Source organism: Odontesthes bonariensis, chromosome 18 (assembly GCF_027942865.1).
Source record: "Odontesthes bonariensis isolate fOdoBon6 chromosome 18, fOdoBon6.hap1, whole genome shotgun sequence".
NCBI lineage: Eukaryota > Metazoa > Chordata > Actinopteri > Atheriniformes > Atherinopsidae > Odontesthes > Odontesthes bonariensis.
In genome coordinates, this window is record NC_134523.1 from 35,116,189 (window position 1) to 35,139,907 (window position 23,719).

Genomic DNA, 23,719 nt, shown 5'->3' on the forward strand with positions numbered 1-23,719 from the left:
AAAGACTGAACGGACCCCCTTGGGGTCACCTACTGCAACTGTATCTTTTACCCACCGTGACTACCTGAATGTACTTGCAATTTTGCACAATCACAACCACCTTACTGCTGACTACTGCTCCACAAAGACAGCTAATGTAGCGCACTACTGCACATTTATGTACACAAGCTAGATTTCTATATTTTTATTTCTATATTTATTGTTGTTGCATGCTTATTTTATCTCATCTTTTATTATATTTGGACATCCAGTGCGGGCAACAAAGTAAAGAATTTCATTGTACAGGGAAACACGTTTCTAACTGCACATATGATAATAAACCTTTGAATCTTGAATATATTTATCTTTTTTTTTATGTCTTTTTGATGCCATTTCCAAATGACATTTGCAAATGAGCCACTATTATAACTTAATACTATTCGGACACATTCTCTGCTAGGATTGGAAGTCCCAAAGTCCAAATGTTTGGCAACTCCAAAGGTAGTGGATTATGACAGAACTAAGATCCGGTGAGACTCCCTGATCCAGACAGATAGGCAGGTGATGGCTAACCATTCGGATGTTGTGGTGATCGACAAACTGCAGGAGAAGTAGTGACAGATGTAGCAATTCCAAGTGACAGCAACATCGAGAACAAGGAACATGAGAAGCTGGAAAAATACCAGGGTTAGGGTTACGGAAGCTGAAAAGATGTGGGAAGGGAAGGCCTGCTGCCTTACCACTGCTGGTACCAGTGGTGATCGGAGCAATCGGAACCGTGACCCCCAAACTGGGAGAGCAGCTACAGCAGATCCTGGAACAACATCAGAGGACTCTGTCCAGAAGACTAAAGTTCTACAAGCAGCTAAGATACTGAAAAGAACCCTCAAGCTCCCAGGAGTCTGGTAGAGGACCCGAGCCTGAAGGAAGGGTACCGCCCACAAGAAGGGCGAGAGAGTTGCTCCTTTATTTTTCAACACAGCCTGAACTCTCCTTGACAAGCTTTCTTGTCATTTCTTTAGTCTTCGGGAATAGTTCTCTTATTGTACAGATATATCTACATCTATAATTACAGTATGAATGATCCAATTGCCGCCCTTCCATTAAGTGACACATACCTACTGGAAATATTATATTAAGAAGCAACCTGGATGATGGTTGTAAAAAACTATCATAATGCTCATTCACAATAAAAGTAATGTCAGGGCACTTTGCAGAGAAAGAATCAATCTTAATACTTTTTTTTTGTTTAAAGGAAAAAAGAAATGAACCATGCTAAGACAACTTTAATCGTAGAGTAGTAATTATATTCTCTCCTAATCAAAGGTGTGCTGAATGTTTTTCTGTAGATACTCTGTGTTCCTCATATTTTAAAATCAATTAGAAATGAACAAAATGTTTGTCTATTTTCCATAACTGTAGTCATAAAAGTAGCTAAGATAACCAACCAAATACATTGAATACGTTGGTGCTTTTGGATGAGATGGAAGCTGGGGTTTGTTGAGACATCAGTTAAGATGCTGTTGTGTGTCAACTCAAACCATTCTGAGATCTTACCCTGACATGAACCAAATACTATAATGTCTATTTTGGAAACCTTTATTTAATTAAATGGAATGAAAACTATTCTTCAAAAAAAAAAAAAAAAAAAAAAAAAGGATATTTGGGAGGAGAAAAATATCTCAGAACATCAAATATTGATACATTCAACTATAGAGCGGCTTTCCAAATACATAAATGAACATTTTCTCTGTGTGTTGGATAGGCACCACATTTCTTTTTACACGTCCATTACTTCAAAAACATGTTACTGTTGGAAGTTGGTAGAATATTTCTTGAAAGCAGAGTTCCTTTATCTTTTTAACTACACCATAAATTAATAATAAAAAGTAATTTAATTGTAAGTTGTAACAAGTTGTAGTTGTTCATTTTTGGGGGGTATTGAATTGACAAATAAAATGATTGTTCTTGCTGATTTGGAGGTCAGTAGTGCTATAAAATGTCATGAAGTAACATCCTTTTTTAATTTTTGGCATCAAATTCTAGATTTGTTCACGTTTTCTAAATGCAGTTTTCAAACCAATTAAAAAAAAGTATGTAGATTTAAGTTTTTATTCTGTTTTAGAAAACTTGCCAATTTTTCAAAAAATAGATTTTGTCAACGTTAAAGTAGTCGTTTTCATTCACAGTATGTCAAATATCTCTGAAAACTATTTGGCAGGAGATAAGATACAGAGGAGTCTACTGGATGCAGTTCTAAGCGGTCGTGTCAAGAGGCTTTCGAGTCACCCCCACACATACTCTCGATTCTTACTGGGTTAATATGACATTTAAGAGCTTCATACTCCTCCTCCAAACAGTAAACAGGACTCGGCTACAGCCCAAGAAAGAAGCCACAGTCTGCATTCACAAACATACTCTCAATTGGAGCTAATATTTCCTGACTTACTACAATTAAACCTTTAAGGAGTCATCAGTCCCACATTCACCCACGTAATCACTAGTTTCTCTTTTGGGGGATTTTAATAGATGTGTCAGGTGTTGCTGTAGCCCTGCAGAGTAACGCAAGGACTGACGATAGAGAAAGTAATCTGAGAGATGTCTGTGGTTCTCATCCCACCCACCACGTTCTTAGTTGACCTGTTCAACCTGTAGGTCATGGAAACACTGTTCCAACTCTAGACTGGAATATCACCATGACCTGAGATTGATTTATTAGAGGACAACATTCTCAAACTCAGAGGAGGACACTGCATCCGCAGCATTGCATCAGATTAGGAAATAAATAATCAAAACAACTATAGGACAACACAACTGATTGTTAGTTTTCCATATGTTTGTCTCACATTGTAGAACAAAACCTTTAAGTACCACTGTATTTATAAAATGAAAAATCGTCTTTCCAAAAAAACGGTTGGATATAGTGTTAAATATAAGTAAAAAACAGAAAAAATTATTTGAAAGTCATTTTAACTTAATGTACCATATAGGCTAGTGACAATGGCCTTAAAATGTTGAGATACCCCTACCGGAGGTAGAACCAAACCCAACAATGTTTTTCCTCATCTCAAAGGTCTCCCATACATGAAATTGATTCTTGGCCAAAATGATTTTAATGCAGAAAATTAACGGAAGCTTTGAGAGCTTTGACAGTTGGCATGGTTGTCCCCAGGGCTCCACTATATGTACTAGAAAAGGTTAGATGTGGATATCTTGATGTATGAAGTAGATATAGGCCTATAATCACACACCTAAAATAGGCGGAAAATGATAAAAAAATTATTTCTATACAGAATGTCATCATTTACTTTGAAATGGCTTTGTCAGGGAGTGTCAAGTGCAGACATATGATAGCTTGATTGAAAGGTGGGGTTGTGCTGAATCTAGCAATACCAAATATGTATATATATTGTGAAGATTGAAGATGGTATATCACCAAATGAATGAAGTGTCCACAATGAAAGAAAACTAAAATGTGACCTCTCCGTATGGGTGTTAAGACCTAAAAAGTCATGCAGAAAATTAACAGAAGCCCTGAGAGCTTTGGGACTTTGCACAGTTGTGGCCAGGGAGTCACTGCAGCTTTTGGATGTTGATATCTTGATGTATGAAGAAGATGTAGACCAATAAACACATGCCTAAAATAGGCGGACAATGAGGAAAAAATATGTCTATGGAGAATGTTATCATTTCCTTTATGGTTGCTTTGCTCATGATGATCATAGCAACACATATCATAGCTCAAATGAAAGGTGAGGTTGTGCTGAATCTGGCAATACCAAATATGTATGATATATGATATGAGTATTGAAGATGTTATTTTACCAAAAGAAGGAGGTGTGCTAAATGAAGCAAAATGAATCAGTGACAGCCTCCAGTCCTTTATCCAGTGATATGATGAATTCTAGAATGCGCTGCTGAGGGTGGCAGCACGTTGGAGTAGCTCTGTACCTCACATTGAGATTTTTCTTTTTTCTAAATTTCATTCCTTTTATTTCTTGGAAGAAATTGCATTTTTTGGACAACTGTTCCTTCCTGCCTTGGATGCTGTGCAGCTGGATTAATTTTTCCCAATACTTTTGTATATTTTACTCTTTTGTTATGATGCATAACCATAGCAACAAGGTGGTTTACAACAGGGAGCAGCTGATTAACATTGGAAAAGCAGAAATAATTCGACAACTGAAGCCAGAAATCCCACTGGAATTGAAAAGGAGGCGTCGTGGATGCAGAGCAGGAGCAAAGAGGAGAGAAAGAAAGAAGAAGTTCAAACCATCTCTGCCATCCGTCATCATGGGCAATGTAAGATCATTAGCTAACAAGTTGGATGAACTTCTAGCCTTGACAAGGACTCAGCAAGAATATCGGGAATGTAGCATTATGTGTTTTACATAATGACATGGCTACAGGATCATATCCCCGACTCCAGCGTCTCTCTGCCGGGCTTCCTGACTGTACGAGCAGATCGAGATTTAAAGAGTAGCAGGAAAAGGAAAGGGGGTGGATTGGCAGTGCTTGTCAACGACAGATGGTGTCACCCAAGACATGTTACTGTGAAGAGTCGTCTCTGCAGTCCTGACATTGAACTATTGGCAGTAAGTTTTCGTCCATATTATTTGCCAAGAGAGTTCACCAGTGTTGTTTTGGTGGCTGTTTACATTCCACCCTCAGCTGTTGCCGACACTGCATGTGATGTCATCAGTTCCGTTGTTGCTAAGATACAGACACAACACCCCAATTCTTTTATGGCAATATCTGGTGATTTTAATCATGCCTCACTCTCTGCTACACTGCCAACTTTTCAACAGTTTGTCAGCTGCTCTACCAGAGAAAACAAGACATTGGATTTGTTTTACACAAATGTCAAGGATTCATACATTTCAAAATCAAGACCTCCCCTGAGTAAATAAGATCACAACCTTGTTTTTCTCTGTTCAGCATATAAACCCCTTGTCCAGAGACTACCTGTCACAAAAAAGACTGTTAGAAAGTGGTCACATGAAGCTGAAGAAGCCTTACAGGGTTGTTTTGATGCAACCGATTGGATTTCTCTTTGTAAGCCACATGGAGAGGACATTAATGCCATGACTGAGTGTGTGACTGACTATATAAACTTCTGTGTGGACAACACCATCCCCACCAGAACAGTGAGATGCTTCCCTAATAACAAACCCTGGATCACCAGTGAGCTAAAGGAACTATTGAACAAGAAAAAAAGAGCCTTTAGGGAGCGAGACAGGGAGTTACTGAGGAGTATACAGAAGCAGCTCAAAGTCAAGATCAGAGAGAGCAAGGAGGTGTATAGAAAGAAGCTTGAGAGTAAACTGCAGAGGAACAATATCAGAGATGTGTGGTCAGGAATGAAGAAGATCACAGGCCTCAAGCAGAGGGAGGATCGGATGGATGGAAGTCTGGACAGAGCAAATGAGCTGAACACATTCTTCAACAGGTTCAGTTCAGGAACAAGCTCACCATCCTCCCCTCCTGTTCCCAGCCAAAGAGACATCCCACCCTCCTCTGACTCACAGCTTTCCTGTAACATCTCCACCTCCACCTCAGACATGGATTCTTCTGCTTCCACTAGTTTGTCTTCAACCCAATCAGGAGATGCTGCTGTCCCCTTTGCCTCCCCTTCCCACTTTTCTGTTTCTAGAAGTCAGGTGAAGAGGCAGTTGGAGAGACTGAACCGGAACAAGGCTGCAGGTCCAGATGGTGTCAGCCCCCGAGTCCTGAAGGCCTGTGTAGAGCAGCTCTGTGGGATTCTGCAACACCTTTTCAACCTTAGCTTGACCCAAGAGAAGGTACCACTGTTGTGGAAGACATCCTGTCTGGTTCCGGTACCAAAGAAAACTCACCCTTCAGACATCAATGACTACAGACCTGTTGCCCTGACATCCCACATCATGAAGGTCCTGGAGAGACTCCTGTTGACCCACCTGTGTAAGCAAACCAGCACATATCAGGACCCCCTGCAGTTTGCTTATCGCCATGGAGTTGGAGTTGAAGACGCTATCATACACCTGCTTCAACAAACCCACTGTCATCTGGACAAAGCAGGCAGCACTGTGAGGATCATGTTCTTTGATTTCTCCAGTGCATTTAACACAATCCAGCCTGATCTGCTTCGTCTGAAACTCCAGAAGACTCAGGTGGAGGCCTCAACAATCACCTGGATTAATGGCTACCTGACAAACAGACCACAGTTTGTCAGACTGAAGAATTGTGTGTCTAACCAGGTGATCAGCAGCACAGGAGCACCACAGGGGACTGTACTCTCACCATTCCTTTTCACTCTGTACACTTCAGACTTCCAGTACAAGTCAGACTCCTGTCATCTACAGAAATATTCAGATGACTCTGCAGTTGTCGGGTGTATCAGAGATGGACAAGAAGCTGAGTACAGAGAGCTGGTGGACCACTTTGTGGCATGGTGTGGGAACAATCATCTCATATTGAATGTTAACAAAACAAAGGAGATGATTGTAGATTTCAGGAGAAACAGGGTCAGATCAAACCCTGTTTCCATCATGGGAGAAGAAGTGGAGGTGGTTGAGGAATATAAATACCTTGGTGTTCATGTGGACAACAGACTGGACTGGAGACACAACAGTGAAGCAATCTACAAGAAAGGACAGAGCAGACTGTACTTCTTGAGGAAGCTAAGGTCCTTAAAGGTTTGCAACAAGATGTTGCAGATCTTCTACAAGTCTGTTGTTGAGAGCGTCATTTCCTCTTGCGTCATCTGTTGGGGCAGCAGCATCAGAACCAGGGACCTAAAAAGACTCAACAACCTGATAAGGAAGGCTGGTTCTGTTCTGGGGACGACTGTGGAACCTCTGGAGACAATAATGCAAAGAAGGATTTTGCATAAAATCAAGAGAATTATGGACAACCCTGAACATCCTCTCCATGAGACTGTTATCGGAAAACAGAGTCTCTTCAGTCAAAGGCTTCTTCAGTTTGGATGCAAAACGGACCGCTACAGGAAATCTTTCCTGCCCACAGCCATCAGCATCTATAATAACTCTTTGATTTAATTGAGCTACATCAACATTTAATTTCCCTCTGGGATAAATAAAGTATTTTTGAATTTGAATTGAATTTGAATAAAAGACCAAAGCTCTGCAAGCTCTGGTACCCTTTAGATATTTAATAATGTAAGGAGTTAATACTGTATAGCAACACACTGTAATAGAATTAATAGTGCAACAAAATTAGATTTTGAACAATGAGGTGTTTTTTTTTAACAAGATTGAGGAGGCGGGACTGCAATTTGGCATTGACGAACGTTTTAATAAGAACTTAGATGAACTTACAGAACAAGTTAGGTAAATCTACTCATCCACATCATCTTCTGTGTTAAAGTGGGTCACATTTTGACAGTCAGGGAAGCATGAGCAAAAGTCAGTGCATGTTAGTCCCATTAATAGGAAAGGTAGACATTATAGAGACAGCAAAAGACTAAAAGACTGGAGAAGTTGTTGAGAATAATAATAACAATCACCAAAATTTAATCAAAAAATTTAAACTAAATGAATTAAGCTAAGTGAAGAGAGTTTAAAAAGGATACCTGAGATTGGCTGAGTGTCTCTGGTGTAAATATGTGGAGAGTTCATCATTTGTCGGACCGTAAATTGACATAGAAGTACCTTAAAGTGCAATACCACTCAGTGCCATTGGATGCTAGTACGAATAATCTGTTACAGCAATAAATTCTCATTCAAAAGACAACAGCTTCCCTCCTAAAATAGGGTAAAATGTCAGTAAATATTCCTACAAGTCAATATGGTGTCATTGCACTTTCTGATCACTGTTCTGAATGTCATGTTTTAAATAATGCCATAGTTGAAATAGATATTCAACCTCAAAGATACAAAATGTCGTGTGAAATGTACACGAAATAAAAATCCAATGATACACAATAACCATTCTCATAAATCAATATCTTATTTACAATAGAAAATATAGAATACATCAAATGTTAAAAGTTGGGCAATGTGTCGAAAAAACTGGAACAGCAAGAAAAGGCTGAAAAAGAAAGAAGTATTCAAAAAAACTGCTGGAGGAACATGTTGCAACTATTTTGAATTATTGGCAACATGTCATCGATGTGATGAGTATACAAAGAGCACCTTAGAGAGGCAGACTCTCTCAGAAGTAAACATGGGCAGATATTAAACAATCTGTGTCTACAGATTCGGGAGGATCGTGTTCTTCAACGAAAAATGCTAAAGACTGAATATTCCATGATATATATATTTTTTTCTTTTAATTTATTCGCCTCTTTTTTTCTTGCCCTTATATTCATAGTTGAATAGTCATCACTACTTATTTGCTTATACCCACTACCCATCAAATGATCTGTGTCACTTTGTCCTTATTTTTGTCACGTTCTACCCTGTCATATCCACAGCATTTACAACAATCGCATACTGTAAATCATACACAATATTTTCGGCAAACAAAACAAAATATTTTTTCTTGCAGCACAAAAAAAAGAAAAATCAAAAGGAGAAAAATGTTCTGACAGAAAAAAAAGATCCATAACACTGTCTGGCTATTAATTCAAATCTATAACGAGTAAGTTCTGTAGGCCATAAAAAGTTCTCATCAGGCTTTGAAGCATATCTAGCATTTGAAAGTTGCAATAAACCACTAAACCAAGTAACCAAGTAAACCCTCAGAGTAAGATTCTATAGATACCTTCTTATGTGTGGTTTGTTGTTTATGCCACGCTTAACATAAAAATTAACATAAACATACGCATATTTATATGTATTTACCTTTCCTTCTTTTCTTAATTTTTAACATTTCACATAATAAAATGATTTATAGAGATTAATTAAGCAGTTGATTTGGAGGCAGTTGTGATGATGATAAAAGCTCCATAAACAACCACAACTGTGCCTCGTGATCACACACTGTTACAGTTTAAACTGTAACATGAAAAGAAATAATGACTTTTAACTGCTGTGATTGGGTCCAATTTCAGCTCTATCAAGATAACTTTAATGCATTCTAACACCTGGGTAAATGCAAACACTCGTAAATCAGTTCGGATGGTCATGTGTAAATGGGGTTTTAGTGACTTAAAAATGGTTGGCTATTTGGGATTCTGTCTTATTGGTTTTTGGGATACAAATGCAAAAAAGAGTTACTTGTGGTTTCGTCCGAAGCACGCGCAGAATTTCCTGTATGTACATTTTAACACACCAGTCATCGGCTGTCCACGCTCTTTTGAATTCACTTTGATATATCCAGACCTTTATGTGTACCTGACTATTTGATTCAAGGACACAACCATACAATGTCACTTATTTCACTTTCACACCAACATTCAGGCTCAGTGCTACTCCCACTATTCACATTTAAATGTCTGAGGTAACTTTGATAAGGCCCAAAGTGTGAAGGCAAGATGTTTAAGAGTATCTCTGTTGAGTTGTAAATGTATGTTATGTTAGTTATCCCATATATACTCTGTCTTTTGTATTGATCAAGAGTTGTAAGCAAAGTTGTGCTTTGCTCATTTGTGTTAAGGTCATAAATTCCACTGTTAGGAATGCGGCCTGAGACTGGATCCCCCCTTTCCTCTCTGTTGAGAGCTGTTGTACACACCCACTTCTGAATAAAATAGAGGAGGCGTGATGGTCAGAGTGATCAGGAAGAAGCTGTGAAAAGCTGTCTCCTCATCAGCTCTCCTCATGAGTTAAAAAATCCTAAACGTCTCTCTCTCTCTCTCTTCTTTATAAATTTGTAGGTATTTGAACCTGACAATCTCCTAAATAAAAGACCATTAATGTGACAGAAGAGACTAAATACCTCGGTGTTATCCTAGACTCCAACCTAAACTTTCGGAAACACATTAAGAAAATGACAAATAGTATCAAATACAGCCTAGTCACCTTTAAACATATCAGAAACTCACTCTACAGGGAAGCAGCAATAACATTCTATCATGCAATGATTCTATCCCGCTTCATTTACTGTATAACGAGTTGGTTCCAAGCTTATATAACAACTTTTATTGTAACAACTATTATTGTATAAACAACTATTATACAACTATTATCACAGACTACATTAACTTCTGTAGGGACACTGTGATTCCAGTCAGGACTGTAAGGTGCTATCCAAATAACAAACCATGGATCACCAGTGACATCAAAGACCTCCTGAACCAGAAAAAGAGGGCGTTCCAGAATGGGGACAGAGAAAGGCGGAGGAGTGTACAACAGGAGCTTAAAAAGACATTACGTCGAGCTAAGGTGGAGTACAAGAAAAAGGTGGAGAGACAGCTGGAGAACAATAACACCAAGGAGGTGTGGAGGGGCATGAGGACCATCACTGGATACAGACTGAAGAACTCTCAGTCTGTAGAAGGTGATGTGGACAGAGCCAATACTTTCAACCATTATTACAACAGGTTTGACAGTGTGGCTTTTCCCTCCTCTGCTGCTGCTCCCTCCACCCCCACCACTACAGCTGCTTCCTCTATACTGCTTCCACTGCCCTGCTGTACTTCCACCTCAATGGCAACCCGCATCGCCAAGCCTCCTCCTCCACCTGACTGCACCTCCACCTCTGCTGTCACCAACAAGCTTCTTCTGTCCAGTTGTACCTCCACCTCTGCAGCAACTTCCACCGCCTGCTCTCCTGAGCCAAGCTACACCTCCACCTCTGCGGCAGCTCCCACCACCAGGCATCCTGAGCCCAGCTGCACCTCCACCTCTGCGGCAGCTCCCACCACCAGGCATCCTGAGCACAGCTGCACCTCCACCTCTGCGGCAGCTCCCACCACCAGGCATCCTGAGCACAGCTGCATCTCCACCTCTGCGGCAGCTTCCACCACCAGGCATCCTGAGCACAGCTGCATCTCCACATCTGTGGCTGTTCCAACCGCCTGGCCTCCTCGGTCCAGCTGCACCCCCACCCCTATCTCTATGGTTGATAGCAACATCACTCCTGTCGCCATCCCTCCGCTACAACCTCTGTGTCTAACTATAGAGGAGGTTGGAGCTGAGCTCAGGAGACTTAAGCCAGGGAGGGCTTCAGGCCCAGATGGAGTCTGTCCAAGGCTTCTGAGGGACTGTGCTGGTCAACTAGCAGTCCCTCTTCAGAGGCTCTTCAATATGAGCATTCAGATGGAAAAAGTCCCAGTACTGTGGAAAACTTCTTGTCTCATACCGGTGCCCAAATTAGGGCAACCGGTGGAGCTGAATGACTACAGACCGGTGGCTCTGACATCTCATATCATGAAGACCTTGGAGAGACTTCTTGTTCGTCGCATGAGATTGCAGGTTGTTGAGGCTCTTGACCCCCTCCAGTTTGCCTACCAGAAACACATAGGAGTGGAAGACGCGATTCTGTACATGTTGCATCGGGCAAATGCTTATCTGGATGTGCCTGGTTCATATGTGAGAGTCATGTTCTTTGACTTCTCCAGTGCCTTCAACACCATACGGACTTTTGCAGGACTGAGAGGTTCAGAAGGTCCTTTGTTCCCACAGCCATAAGGCTTTATAACAGTGACTGCTGAGTTCTTCTCAAATTGATTGATTGATTTTTATTTATTTGTTTATTTTGCCATTTAGTCATTTATTATTATTTAGTTAGTAGTAGTATTATTATTGTTGTTTTATTGTTGTGAATTCAATCATTGTAAATATTTAAAAAAAATGTTGAGCTACTTGACGAATTTGAATTTCCCCCATTGGGGGATAAATAAAGTATTTTTCTATTCTATTCTATTCTATTCTATTCTATTCTATTCTATTCTTCTATTAAACCCCTAAAATCAGTTTACAAGCAAGCAATAAAAATACTGGCAAAGAAGCCCAAATCATATCACATCGGTCCCCTCCTAAAACAGTACGAGCTAGACATTAGCCATCTATCAAAGCTATCAAACCTGACCCTCATATTCAAAAGACTACACGGAGCTGCACCACCCCCACTCAAGCAGTTCATCCAGCCTGCCTCAGAACGTACAGTAAGAACAACCAGAAATGCTCTTCAGGGAAATTGCACCATCCCAAAAAGAAAAAGCGCTTTTGCACAAAACTGCTTCTCATGTATAGCTATAAAAGAATGGAATGAACTCCCCCAACACATAAAGTCCTGCATAAACATCAAAGATTTCACCAAACAAATTAAAATGTACCTACTATTAAAACAGACATGCTCCCACTGATAAGTAGGTTGTTTTTTAATCAGGCTTCTTAAAAGACTTTTTTAAAGAAAGGATAAAAAATAAATCAAATATGAATCAAAATGTATAATTCGGAAATGAACAAATTAAAATGATTAAAATAGACCCACTTGTAATTAGGTTGTTTTTAAATAAAGAAAGGAAAAAAATGATAATAATTGTACTCCCTACCCCATCCCCCTTTAAGGACCACGGATGGAAAATAGCACTCCCGCTAAATCCGATGTAACCATCTCGTTGTTGTTGTTCATGAAATGGCAATGATTTGTATTGTATTGTGAAGGTGTTACTGGTCGGAAATGGCTCAGTTTTCTATAAAATTATGTGCAAATGTCAGACCAGTGAACATTTCAGAAGTCTCTCCAATTCTTATTAATTTGACATAGCCTTTGAATTACCTAATTGAATTTTTAAAACATGCACAAGAAAAGCTGAATTGTTAAACCATGTGAAATCTTGGTCTTGTTTTATACTAGTAGTTTTACAAAAAACTACTTTTGATTTAATTGATCGTTCAGAGTAATCGGGTTATTTGGAAAAACTGATGGTAACAGACTTCATCCATCTCAGTTTTATGATGCTGTTATATCTTACAATTACAGTTCTCCAAGGAAACTGTTCAGGAGCCAAGTGTAGTTCATGGCAATAATGGGTGCAGCTGTAACTGAACGCATCTTTATGCCCCCAACTTCAGTTTAGCTACACCTGTTCTGCCATTACAGTTGCTGTTAAAGCAATCCTCCAGAGGTCCGTTTCACGTAGCAGGTTTAGTGAAAACTCTGAGTAACCCTGAAATGAAGGAAACCCTGAGTTTTCCGTTTCACAAAGGGAGGTAACTCAACCCCGAGAAAGAGGGGTAACTCTAGCCTGTTTCACAGAGAGGTAACTGAACCTCACGGTCAGTTACCGGAGTAACAGACTCTCTGAACCTAACCTGGTCGGGACCAGGTTTTATTCAAGAAACCTTGAGTTTCTTTCTGTCTCCGCCCTCTTTCAGCCACACACGCCATTTGATTTCCTCATTCATTCAGTCAGCAGAGCGAGTTCTTCTACTTCTAGAAGTCCATTACGCACAGTAGGAGGCAACTTTTTTCATGAACATGTCCTTTTGACAACGATCCCGTGGATGAAGGTGCAGCATTATTGCGCAGAGAAATAAATATTCGTCGGAGATGGTTATCAGACCGTGCATAGATTTTTGCATTTACAGACAATTATCTTTTTGAGCGGCACCATCAGAATGTGTTGGGACAAAAGAAAAAAAAGACATAAAAGACAAATAAATATTTGTATGAATTGGCTTAAAAAAGACATATATAGGCCTATTATATTTTATAAAGGCACTCGTGTCTTGGGGGTGGATTCCCTCCGGGGATTCCCTCAGCCACTGCCCTCCCGTTAGAGGTGGTGGCCACCACCCGTTTTATGGGCATCTGCCTTCTTTCTGTTGGCTCAGTAGAAATCTGTGTTAGTTTAAATAGGCTTAATTATTTAACAGAACATGATATAGATGATGACTCTAAATTGTCCTTCGGAGTGACTGTGAGTGTGCATGGTTGTTTGTCTCGTTTGTCTCTATGTGGCCCTGCGATGGACTGGCGGCCTGTCCAGGGTGTACCCCGCCTCTTGCCCATTGACCGCTGGGATAGGCTCCAGCCCCCCCGCGACCTGACTGACGGATTCAGCGGTATAGATAATGGATGGATGGATGGATGGATGGTATAGATGAGAAGACATAGTTTATGTGTGTGAAAACAGCATTATGTTGGGAATAAAATAACTGCACAGTCAAATAGCCACTTAGTATTTATTTTACAGTGTAAAACATGATCAAAATGAGGTACCTCCATGCCGAGGTCTCACCTGTTTGAACAATGTTTTTATATTTCATCTTAAACTGCTGCCAAGAGCGCTTCTCCCCCGCGGGATTGCACCTAAATGAAATAAAGAGAGGCGTCTGGCTGCAGACCTGCACTGTCAGGACCCATGACCTGCACTGTCAGGACCCTTAGTTGCAGACATGCACTGTGACGTCACCTGCACTGTGAGGACCCGAAGCTACAAGTGAGGAGCACGTATTTTTCGTTCCCCATTTGAACTGTGGAGACGACGAGGTGAGTAAAAGTCGAGTGAAAACTACTCTTTCTTTCATACGAAGAAACAGAAACAGTCTTTATTCACTGGAACGTTACGTTGCACACTATATACTCTAAAGTTATATTAATTTTAAAGAATCAGGGTTTTTTTTAAACTTTTGGCTAGTCTTCAGCGTTGTTATCCTATCGATAGTGCTCACTTAAATGTGCCATTTTTCGTATCGATAGTGCTGACTTGTATAATTTTGTTTGACTTATTACGACATTATTTGTCTCTTACAGATGCATATTTCAATAACTATATACTGTAAAGTTATATTAATTTTAAAGAATCAGGTTTATTTACTTTTGGCTAGTCTTTAGCGTTGTTATCGTATCGATAGTGCTCACTTAAATGCGCCATTTATATATATATATATATATATATATATATATATATATATATATAATTTAGTTTTACTTATTACGACATTATTTGTCTCTTACAGATGCATATTTCAATAACAACCGCCGGCACTACGCCAAAAATCGAACGCTGCACGTCATGTTGCAAACTGTTTCACTGCCCTCTGTGCCTACAATTTAAACCAACAAAATTGTCCAAGCTGCAGAGCCACTTAGAGGCACATACAAAAGGTGGCATTTTATTTAAAGGTAAGCATAATGTATTTGTCTGTTTGTTTGTACTCATAAGTATTAGCCAACGCTTCTAACTTCTGGCAGGTTGTGGTTTGGTTTGTAAAAGGGTAAAAGGAAAATGAAGGGAATGTAGGTTGCAGTGAAGAACATCTGACACCTCACTTTCTGTCTTTTAGAAACCTATCCCAGTCACTAAATCCTGGCAACTGGACAGAGAAAACTGGACTACAAATTCAGGTAAGAGTATAAAGTATGTATAATGCATGTATTCATATTAATAGTTGAGTACTCAGGAAGAAGAGCAGCAGGCAGAGGTCTCCAAGAGAGCCAGACTTGCTGATGTGGACACACCAGTGGAAGGCGTAAGCTTTTGCACAGTATCTATTGGTCAGATACTGTTGGTGTGGCAGCTATAGGACAGACATCTTTCTTTCTGTCTTTTCCATAGGACTCGGTTGAAGATCGCATTCTTCAAAATTGCAGACATGCAGCAGAGTGGGCTGAGGCCAACAAACCACTGTTGTCTGCCCGAGTGGACCTGCCTGACGTTCTGGGCATGGGGGAAGAGGAACAGGCAGAGGCTGCTCTACAGTATGGGAGGTTGTGGAACGAAGAACTGGACGAGGATGAAAGAGAAGCGATCCTGGAGCCTTTCAAAATGATATTTCACAATATTAACGACATGTTGATATTTTGTGAACAGGTAGTCGACAAAAACAAAGATTTTTTGTCATATTGTGAATGTTTGACTGAATAAACACTACAGAACATTTGATCATGTTGTGACTTGGTGTGCTTTTTATGTTTTCTCATTGATCCCTTAATAATTTGACTAAGATTATACTGTAGATATCAAGAGTTAGGGTACTATTTAGTGGTACTAAGGTGTTCCAGCAGCACAAGAACATAATTGGCATAGACATAGAACCAAACATGAAATTTATGGTGGTTAAGGATAAAAATACAGAATAATACAACAGAAAAACTAATTGAAACAAATACATATATATATATAAAGAGCAGTGCGATAAAGTCAAAATGAAATGATAATGAAATAGCAGTGACTTACTCTATAGTATACAATAAAATGTACAGTATAGGCCTATGGCGTCTTGTGAGATGTTGGCTTATGAATATGAGCCTAAGAGAAAATGTGTGCAGTGACCAAACAAAAGTTTACAATACAAATAAAAACAATAGACCGGGAATACTGTTAACTAATTAATTCATTTGTGAGGACCTCTTGAAAAATATAGCGTTTAAAATAGTTTAAAAATACGTGCTTCCGATACACACGCTTTTATTTTGAAAGGCTTCGAATCAACTTCCGGTCCTCACAGTGCACTTCCGGTCCTCACAGTGCAGGTGACGGTCTGCAACAGGGTCCTGACAGTGCAGGTCTGGGGGTCCTGACAGTGCAGGTCTGCAGCCAGACTCTCTTGGAAATAAATGAATGGGCTACCATTCAAGCAGTTTCCCTGTAATATTATTGTGATTGCAAAGGACTACATTTAAACTTACACTTTTGCTGCTGCAACGGTGTTGCACTTATTTCTAAAAACGTATTGAAACTCACCGTATGAGCGCATTAAGATTTCCAATTCGAGGTTGGTGAAAAACGTAGCCCCTCCTCTTCCCCGTTGCCAAGGTGACTCGTCGAATCGGGGCTCCATTGATGCTGGCTTTTTAAAGTTGTGGTGCACGCGCTAAACTCAAGGTGAACTTACTCAGAGTTGATTAACCTCACTCAAATCAGCGTTTCTGGAACCGAAAACTCAGAGTTTTCTATCTCAGAGTAGATCAACTCAGAGATCAGGAATAGACTCAGAGTTGGTTGAACCTGCTTTGTGAAACGGACCCCAGATGTACCGGGCAGTTTGTTTGAACGCATCAACAAAATGCAAAAGGCCTTTCCACAATATTGACTTTAGTCTGAAAAGTACACTCGGTCTGCTGGGACATTAACATCGCAATTTTAGGATGTTTGCCACTAATCACTAAAGCTGTGTGTTCACTGCTGCTACTTTTGAGCATCTGCTTTTCTTCAAAGTGCATGAAATCTGTTCAGTTTTCCACTCAGGTTCCTGTCGTCCAGGGCTGCTCCATCATTTTGATGAGTTACTCAGAACACGACGTTAACCTACAACACCATGGTGATAATTTGCGTCACTGACCGGCACAAAATGATTCTCAGTAGGAAATGATTCAATTCAATTCAATTCATTTTTATTTATATAGCGCCAAATACAACAAATGTCATCTCAAGGCACTTAGATAGTAAGTCCAATTCAAGCCAATTGGAATTCAATTAATTAATAATAATCATAATTCATAAAATAATCCAATTCGTTCATATAGAGCCAATTCAAAAACAATTTCCTAGCTAAGAAAACCAACAGATTGCACTGAAAACTTTTTGTTTTTCGGTCCAATCTCCCGGCCTGAGCGTGCCTGAGGCGACTGTGGAGAGAAACGACTCCCTTTTAACAGGAAGAAACCTCTGGCAGAACCAGAACCAGGAAGGGTGGCCATCCGCCTCGACCAGCTGGGGTTTGAGAAGACAGAAAGGGGGGGAGGGCCGCAGCGGCGGCGGCACTGTAACACCATTCAAAGGATATCTGTTGGAACAGGGAAACACGAGTTAATGACCACAATAATATCACATATACATAAAGAGAGTAAAGTGAGGAAAGGTGTGACAGATGAGGCCCCCCAGCAGTCTGGGCCTATAGCAGCTTAACTATGGGATGTTTCAGGATTACCTGAGCCATCCCTATTCAAGGTAAACACAAGAAACTTGTGCTAACGAAAAAATAAATAATAAAATAAAGGACCAGACTCAGTGAGTAATTCCCTATACTCCCTATATAGATCTGCTCCTCACACCACAACAACCATCTTTTTACAGCCACAAGCTACCTCAGCCTCTCACCAACTGCACACCAGTCACAGCGGGGTGGGGATGCAAACCCTGGTTCGGGTAGGGGGAGAAATAAAAGAGGTAAGATAAGCGGGAATGGGATTCAAACCCTGGTTCGGGTAGGGGGTAATGAAAGTATAGAGGGTGCCAGAGGTGGAGGCAGAACAAGACACACTAGCAGATACACTATCAGATTCAACAGACCTAACTATAAGCTTTATCAAAAAGGAAAGTTTTAAGCCTGGTCTTAAAAGTGGAAATGGTGTCTGCTTCCCGGACATTTACTGGCAGCTTATTCCACAAGAGAGGGGCCTGATAACTGAAGGCTCTGCCTCCCATTCTACTTTTAGAAACTCTGGGAACCTCAAGTAAACCTGCAGTTTGGGAGCAAAGTGCTCTGTTAGGAAAATATCTTACAATGAGATCTTTAAGATATGATGGAGCTCGGTCATTAAGAGCTTTTTATGTAAGGAGAAGAATCTTAAATTCTATTCTGAATTTAACAGGGAGCCAATGAAGAGAAGCTAAAACTGGAGAAATATGATCTCTCCTGTTGGTTCTCATCAGAACTCTGGCTGCTGCATTTTGGATCAACTGAAGGCTTTTCAGAGAATATGTGGGACAGCCCAATAATAAAGAATTACAGTAGTCCAATCTTGAAGTAACAAATGCATGGACTAGTTTTTCTGCATCACTCTGAGACAAGATGTTCCTGATTTTAACAATATTACGAAGATGAAAGAAGGCAGTCCTAGAAACCTGTTTTATATGCGAGTCAAATGATAAGTTCTGGTCAAAAATAACTCCAAGGTTCCTCACTGTAGAACTAGAAGCCAAGGAAACACCATCTAGAGTAACTATATAGCTAGACAATTTCTCCCTGAAACGCTCAGGTCCAAAGATAACGACTTCAGTTTTGTCTGAATTTAGAAGCAGACAGTTCTGAGTCATCCAGGTCTTTATGTCTTTAAGACATGCTTGTAGTCTGACCAACCTATTGGGTTCATCTGGTTTTATAGATAAGTACAGCTGAGTATCATCGGCATAGCAATGGAAATTTATGCCCTGCTGTCTAATAATGTTACCTAATGGAAGCATGTTTAAAGTGAAAATGATGCATTCTGGGTGTCCAACAGCACATTTCTTGGAATTATAATTCATAGAAGAAAGTACAGTAAAGCTGTACTAAAACTAAAACTGATCCTAGGAGTGGGTGTGAGTGTGGATGCTTCTCTGTGTGGCCCTGTGATGGACTGGCGACCTGTCCAGGGTGTACCCCACCTCTCGCCCAATGACAGCAGGGATAGGCTCCAGCGACCCTGAGGTGGGTGTACAAAATGGGTGGATGGGTGGAGGTTTACGTTGATATGCAAGCAGCTCTTTTTATCCTCCTCTTTTACCAGCTTTGAACTGAGCGCATCTGAGCTGGGTATCTCTCCAACAGTGTTGTGTACTGTGGTCTATCGCCTCCCAAATATAACAAAGACCTTTTGAATGACCTTTCAGATTTTTTTTGCAGAAATTCTGCCTAAATATGATCGATTCCTTATTATGGGTGATTTTAATATTCATGTGTGTTGGCTGGATAGCCAATAGCGTAGGCCTTTTTAAGACTCTTTTAATCTTGTACAGTCTGTGTCTGGCCCCACACACGAACATGGACATACTCTTGATTGAGATAGGTTATTTGGCCAAGTATAAGAAGTCAGCCATTACAAACCTTGCGGTTAAAGTGGATGCTGATCTAAAATTTGACAGTCAGATTAGGGCAGTTGTGCAGTCAAGTTTTTATCAATTAAGGCAGTTTGTCAAAATAAAATCAATTCTCGCAGTGATCCATGCCTTCATAACTACTCGGCTAAAGTAATGCACTTTATGTGGGGGTTAGTGGTTCCTATATTGCCCAGCTACTGAGTACAAAATGCTGCGGCACGTCTTTTATCTGGCACACGCAAATATGAGCACATTTCAGCTTCCCAATCATTTTAAAAGTCATTTTAACGACTTTAGGGGGGGACCGTGCTTTTGCTGTGGCAGCTCCTAACATGTGGAATGTCTTACCACTGCACATCCAACAGGCGACATCACTGTCAGTTTTTAAATCTCTGCCTCGGTTTTTGACACCACGTGAGATGTTGATTTTAGTTCATTATTGCATGGCTGGTTGTTTTTGTTTGTGTAATTTCATTTTTATGTATTCTATACAGCACTTTTGTCCTTGTGGTCATGTAAAGCGCTTTATAAATAAAGCTGGATTGGATACATTGTTATTTGGCTCACTGCTGTTCATACAAATGTGGAAAGCTGTTTTATGGATCTGCGACCTCGCTCGGATGACTTATTCATGCACTTAGTTCTTTGTGAAAGTTGTTTTATTCCAACACTGGAAGAGAGCTGGGCCTGCTCTGACAGATGGAACAAGGACTGAACACAGGTGGAGAAGTTGGGTCTGAGCCTGACCGCATTAAAAACACTAACATTCTACTAAGCCTGAAACACAGCACACAAGATGGTCACCATAAAAAGGGCTGTTTATTTGTTTAAATGTACAGACATGTTTGGCGTGGTCTAACGATAACGGTGCAGCTGCAGGGTGTTGCGCCTCTTCCAGGCAGCGCGACGGGAGCCTCCGATGGTCAGGTGGAACTTGTGGCCCTTGCCCAGACCGCGGCTCTTCTTCCCTGCAGATGTCAGGCCACGCATCTCCCTGTGCTTGTGCACAGCCCTTGTGATCCATTGAGTGTCTGGGTTGCGTCTGACAGCCTTGTGGAAGATGTCAACTAGAATCACCTCAAAGAACTTGTAGGTTGAGTCCTCACCCACCCAGTAAGAGTTGAGCACTCTCAAGGCTCCGCAGTGACGACCAGCACGCTCCTGAAGGGGAAAAAAAATGAAGAAAAGAAAGCAAAACACAAAATCAGTTACTTTGGCAGTTCATAAGGACGCGTTCAAACTTCAACACCAAGAAATCTGAAATCGCACACAAACTGCAGACAACATTCACCTCTCTCTGTTCTGTGGTCTTGTAAGACCTATACAGTTTACATTCTTTTAGAAAAGTCTTATTTTTTAAATATTAATTCAATCAAGTCATGAACAACGTTTTCAGAATTAAAGATGGCTACACTGTTCCGTCCTTGTGCAATTTGACAACAGGCTGATAAACATTTACAGCTGGGTTGTTTCTGAAAACGGCACACTGATGTAACAACACCACTTTGTGTTGCAAAGAAAAGCAAAACAACATGGTGTGGTTTTCACACAGCAAGTTAAGTCCAGTTCAACTCCAGCTCTCACTAAATGATAGTTTGTAACTATAATAACAAAGGTATGATATGCAGCACTCTACAAGTTGTGTTAGTCCTCAGTTTGCTGTTACCTTCTGAGATTGATTTATTTTACTGAGGTGTGGAGCTGACATTTGCAATCCAATAAAAAAAATTAATCTGGGCCCTTTCCTTTTCTTCTTCGTGGGTTGTTGCTGACAGTATTGAAGCCCCCCATATGAGACTTCTCAGTCGGTAAACGTTGCAGCTCTGCCCACAGCACACTCACTGAAAATTAGCATGTATACTGCGAGTCTGACTGGAGATGGAGGCGATAAACAATTACTGCAGTCATTTCAAGCAGGACTGAATGCCAGTTTAAAAGCAGTTAAAAGCGGGATCCTCGTAGCAACTAGCAGGTTTTTTGAGCATTATAAAAATGATTAGTCAAAAGATGAGTGAAAGCAAAGAATCCACTGAGGAAATGTAGGTTCCAAAAGGATTCGTCTTTGGATGTTTGCAACCGTTTGTTCAACATGTACATTTACAAAATCTTTGTTTTATATGATCTACAATTCAAAACCAAAATATCTTCAGTTCTACGTGACAAAAATGCAGAAAATGACAGAATCTTTGCTTTTTTGTGTCAGATGGAACAGAACAGTGTTTACTGTGAAATTCAATTTTTGTGTCCTGATAAATCCTGACGTGAAAACATGTACAAACCTGCTGTTGATAGCAATAGCACCAACTGATTCCAACATTTCCACCTCAGATTATCATTAAAATGTGTGTGTATGTATGTGCATATATATATATATATATATATATATATATATATATATATAAATAAGTCAGTCAACCTAATATCAAAGCAACTGAAAACAAAAGTGTAGGATCCTAAATATGCCCATTTTAATAACCCTCAACTAGCTGAAGAAGTATTTTCCCTGAAGACTTGTGCACAAGAGATGAATAAGAGGCAGGATATCTTGGTTTTTCTTCTCTAGAACTGTTATGCTATCCAACTTTACAGTCTATACTTGTTAGATTAAATGAAAACACTGATACCTTTGGGAATGGATTTTATAGTTTAGGTTAGCTGGACATATAGTCAATAAGGAAATGGTGGGAAAATTTGCATTTAATAAAACCAGTATCATTTGACCAATTCTACATCACGTATATTTTATTAAGACAATACCATTTAAAGTTTGAAGTAATACCACCTTCCATATTTCTTATTTCATGATCACTGAGCTCAATAAAATGAGCATGGAACATAACTGGAACAGCTTGTTCACACAAAGTCTAAGACTCACATGACACATCTCTGTAGGTTCTCATTTAAAAGCCACAGTCTGACATTAGGACAAACTTACCTCAGCAGTGGACTGCAAACTGCGGGCAAACTTGATCTGGTTGACACCGTGGTGGACTGGCTTGCCATAGGTAGCACCCTTGGGAACGGGACGTTTACGACCTCCACGGCGCACTCGGACACGGTAGACAACATAGCCTGATTGAACCAAAGTAAAACGTGATTAATAGGCATTGAGCAGATTATCACGACAGATACACAAGCATCACTTTGCACTCACCCTGCTTGGCCTTGTAGCCCAGCCTGCGAGCCTTGTCTGGCCTAGTGGGTCTTGGAGTACGGTGGAGGTTGGACAGCTGGCGGTACTGCCAGCAGCGGACACGGAGCAAGAAGCGCATCACATCGGACTGCTTCTTGCGCCATAACTCCTGCATATACCTATATGCTCCCATGTTGATTTATCTGAAGAAGAGAAAAATCTGTTAGATATTTGCTATTAGTTCTCAGCTTTCTGTCTAGATTCATACTGCAATTAAAAATCAAACTCAGGACTGATATCAATGTGCGACTGGCACCTGTTCTGAGATAAACTCAGATTAACACTGCTTACAAAAGAGAATAAAACAAATAACTGGTTCATAGGATAGGTTGATCTGCTATCTGTTAAAACTATCAGATGCCTGTAACAACACATGATTTCAGACCGACCAGTCAAGTAAGTACATTCAAGAGTAGAGCCACTTGACTATTTACGGGCATCCACATGTTAAAAGGTGTCAACCGCTTCACTAACATACATGTAAAGGATCCCAGTAAAAACCAGAGTGAAAGGACAGTGCACATGTTCAAATGTAAAGCATGTAGGCAGCATTACTCCATGCTAACTACGAGTTAAGTTAGCATGCTACCGTTAGCCGCTTAGCTTCAAAATACCTAGCCGGGATTTTGTGGACAAAGGAACAAAATGAACCATTATGATAAATACACACGTTGAACGACGTGAAATTTACAAACACAATAAGTTTGACCAAAATGTCACGAAAACACGGCCACGGCACATTTAAGATCGACAACTAACACATCTGCAGATGGCTAGCAGATCGACACTATCTCGGCACCAGCAAAAAAGGGCCATAATAAACAATTTTACAACATTTGTCAAAAAAATAGCACGGTTGTATAAATCGTTCACAAGTTTATAAGTTATACTCTGAATTTAAACAAGTGATGAAACTGTATAAATGACGATTTTTGTGGATTGTGTTTTGTTCAGAAGTATGAAAAATCTCG

At 40.2% G+C, this 23,719-nt stretch overlaps 1 protein-coding gene and 1 long non-coding RNA gene across 3 annotated transcripts in view; one reads left to right on the forward strand and one right to left on the reverse strand.

The window, feature by feature from the left end:
• Positions 1 to 14,163: 14,163 nt before the first annotated feature.
• Positions 14,164 to 15,762, forward strand: LOC142367658 (uncharacterized). The gene is made up of 4 exons (XR_012767144.1): positions 14,164 to 14,301; positions 14,772 to 14,937; positions 15,099 to 15,284; positions 15,371 to 15,762. It is a non-coding gene; the product is annotated as an uncharacterized LOC142367658 (long non-coding RNA).
• Positions 15,763 to 20,355: 4,593 nt separating this feature from the next.
• Positions 20,356 to 23,719, reverse strand: part of rpl15 (ribosomal protein L15) — a 106,241-nt gene continuing 102,877 nt past the window's right edge. For both annotated transcript variants that reach the window (XM_075450238.1, XM_075450239.1), the window contains exons 2-4: positions 22,710 to 22,891; positions 22,491 to 22,627; positions 20,356 to 20,716 (exon numbers count right to left, since the gene is read on the reverse strand). In XM_075450238.1, coding sequence (XP_075306353.1) covers positions 20,411 to 20,716; positions 22,491 to 22,627; positions 22,710 to 22,881 — 615 coding nt within the window. In that variant the 5' untranslated portion in view covers positions 22,882 to 22,891 and the 3' untranslated portion in view covers positions 20,356 to 20,410. The remainder of the gene's footprint in view (positions 20,717 to 22,490; positions 22,628 to 22,709; positions 22,892 to 23,719) is intronic.